At 33.1% G+C, this 2,826-nt stretch overlaps 1 protein-coding gene across 1 annotated transcript; it reads right to left on the bottom strand.

Annotated features, from left to right (window-relative positions):
* Nucleotides 1-226: 226 nt before the first annotated feature.
* Nucleotides 227-2,013, bottom strand: LOC105774359 (probable polyamine transporter At3g13620). The gene is given in 1 exon segment (XM_012596846.2): nt 227-2,013. A coding segment is annotated over 1 exon segment (1,422 nt). The 5' UTR covers nt 1,807-2,013; the 3' UTR covers nt 227-384.
* Between the last annotated feature and the right edge of the window lie 813 nt (nt 2,014-2,826).

Genomic DNA, 2,826 nt, shown 5'->3' on the forward strand with positions numbered 1-2,826 from the left:
CTAACATGTCAAACAATTTTGTACTTTTAAATTCATTTATATTTTAAAAGACCTTTTAATTCTTTTAGTTTATGTCTAAGAGATTGTCATATATTACTATAAGATTGACCAACATTGTAATATCAACCAAAAACTAATAATTTTAGTAGCTAAATACCATTCTTGATAATAGAATACAAACTCAAATACCAATTAAATATAGAAAAAATTTCAAGTACTAATTAAATACTTTATTAACCCATAAATATATTTATGAATAAACGAAGCCAACATGATTTTTAACAATTTCAATTCACATTTTGCCACTGTTAGCTGCAAAGATTTATCAAATTCAGATAGGTAATCACTTTTCAAACTAATTAACTGCAATCTTAATCAGCCAGCCTACTCCAAATCCTGATCCATCAATTTTGGTCCAACATTTTTAAAGTGGGTCCACATGTTGGACTTGCAGAAATGATTCGTCATAAAGTACCATAAAGTAGTAAGAGCGCTCACTACAGAACTCACCAAAAGCACAGTTCCATTAGCCAGCGACATAATATAGACCAAAAATCCAGAAGGAATCAAGCACATCATAGTCAAACCAGGGAACTCCAGTGGCACTCTAAAAGGCCTTTCCATCATTGGCAATTTTCTCCTCAACCAAAGGAAAGATGCAAATTCTAGTAACATCGCTAAGCTATACAAGAAATTAATTGAAGAAATTAAGTCTGCAAAGTTCATAGAAGAAACTGCTACAGTTATCAAAGTTGAGACCAAAATCCCTAACCAAGGTGTGTTAAACCACTTGGATCTCACCGAGAAACACTGAGGCAATACCCCTAAATCAGCCATTCCAAGAAGCTGATATGCGCAACTAGTGAGTTGTGCTTCATAGAATCCAATACTCGATAAAACTGCACCACTTTCAAGGAAGATCATTAACCACTTGCCTGCAACGATTTGGGCTACATCGGCAAAATAGCCATTGACCTAATTTTCTTGCTTTAGTGGCATAGCCCCAGTAGCGGCTAAAAGTGGCACCAGGTAAGCTAAACAAGTGAGCAGCCCGGCTAAGAAAAGAGCTTTAGGGAATGTCTTTTGGGGTCGATCCACTTCACCTGCTAAAGAACTGGCATTGTCCCAGAAATTCAGGTTCCAAAAAAGGGTATTGAAAAACAATGACCAATCGGTTTTAACTCGGTCCTCATTCAAACTGATCCATCTACTTGGATCAATATTGGGAATTGAAATCAAAGCCAACAATATGAATGGTAGAAGTGAAAAAATACCTAAAAGTATTGCAGTGTAACCAACTACAACCAAGCCTGTGTAGTTTAAGAAAGATAAAACCAAAGCTAATGACACTACTGCAAAGTATCGTGATGCCCCACAAGAGAAAAGTGGGAGAACTAACTTAATATACTCGATACAAAGAACTGAGCATGAGGCGAGGTTGATGACTCCACTGACGAATTTCCAGGAACCAATAAGTAAACCCCAGAATGGTCCAAAAGCCTGGTGAGCCCAGATGACGTAGCCGCCGTTACCGGGGAAGGTGGTCGCAAGCTCAGCTGTGATCAATGCCTCAGGTATGCTCCATAGGAAAGGGAAAATGAGGAACCCCAATATGGAACAAAGGGGCCCAGCGGCACCCACTGCTGCCTCTGCACCATATGCTCCCCCGTAGACCTCGAAGTAGATGAGGAAGATGAAGGGGATGATAGATAGCTTTTTGTGGTTTTGACTTGCACTGGCGGCCTTGGTGGTCGGAAGAGTTTCCTGGTGGTCTAAGAGCTGTTGGGAGTAATTGGAGTCTCCCATCAGGATCGCTTGCACTTACTTTAGGAATTGGAATGCTCAAAGGTTCTTGAATGTTGGCTCGATTTTGCAAGTAAATTCACTCCTCCTTTTGAACATCAGATGCAGCTACTTTTAAACCATCCACTCTGCAACTGTGAAAACTCAGCAGACAGCCCTTGCAAGTGGCTTTCTCCATAATTATTGGAGTTAGCCCCACGCGTTATCAGCTATATATGGTTGTCGATTCAATCGAACTGCATACTTGGGCAAAGTATTATTCGAGTGACAAGCAGTTTTTAGATGTAGTCAATCTTTTATAAACTTTAGTTTTTATTCTTAAGAAATTTTACCCATTTAATTTTTAATTAATTTTTTAAATGAACATAATTAAATTATATCAACATATTTTTTAATTAATTCTTAACAAATTTTACTTTTAATTACTGTAATCAATTTTTTAATTTGCAATACGAATCATAGTTAAAATATATTAACTTATTTATCAATTCAAATATTAAAAAAATTAAATAATAATTAAAAATTTATATCATATTAAAAATCGATATATTATTGATCAATAATTTTTCATGATATTAAAAAATTCAAATCATAATTAAAATTCAGTATATAATATAATATTACTTCAAGCAATTAATCTAAAACAACACTATTCAAAATATTAACTAATAAACATAAATAAACTATTTTAATTTCAAATATAGTACTGATAAAAAATGTTAATCATTATTAGAACATTTCTACCGATTATAAAAATTTGATATATTGTAAAGTAAACTCTCTAATAAATTGAGTTCATAAATAACATATAATTAATATAAAACGTAATGTTTATAAAAGTCCATTTAATAAAATTTTAAAAATAAGTATTATATAAAGAATTACAATTTGCTAGTTAAAACTAAAGTAACTTTTTGTTTTCTTTTCAAATTCTTTTGGTTAATAGAAACGTAATAGCCTTTTTTTTATATATAAATTCTTTTAACAAAATTGTTATACTTTAAAGGCAATAATAAATTAAGA

Source organism: Gossypium raimondii, chromosome 6 (assembly GCF_025698545.1).
Source record: "Gossypium raimondii isolate GPD5lz chromosome 6, ASM2569854v1, whole genome shotgun sequence".
NCBI classification, from domain to species: domain Eukaryota; kingdom Viridiplantae; phylum Streptophyta; class Magnoliopsida; order Malvales; family Malvaceae; genus Gossypium; species Gossypium raimondii.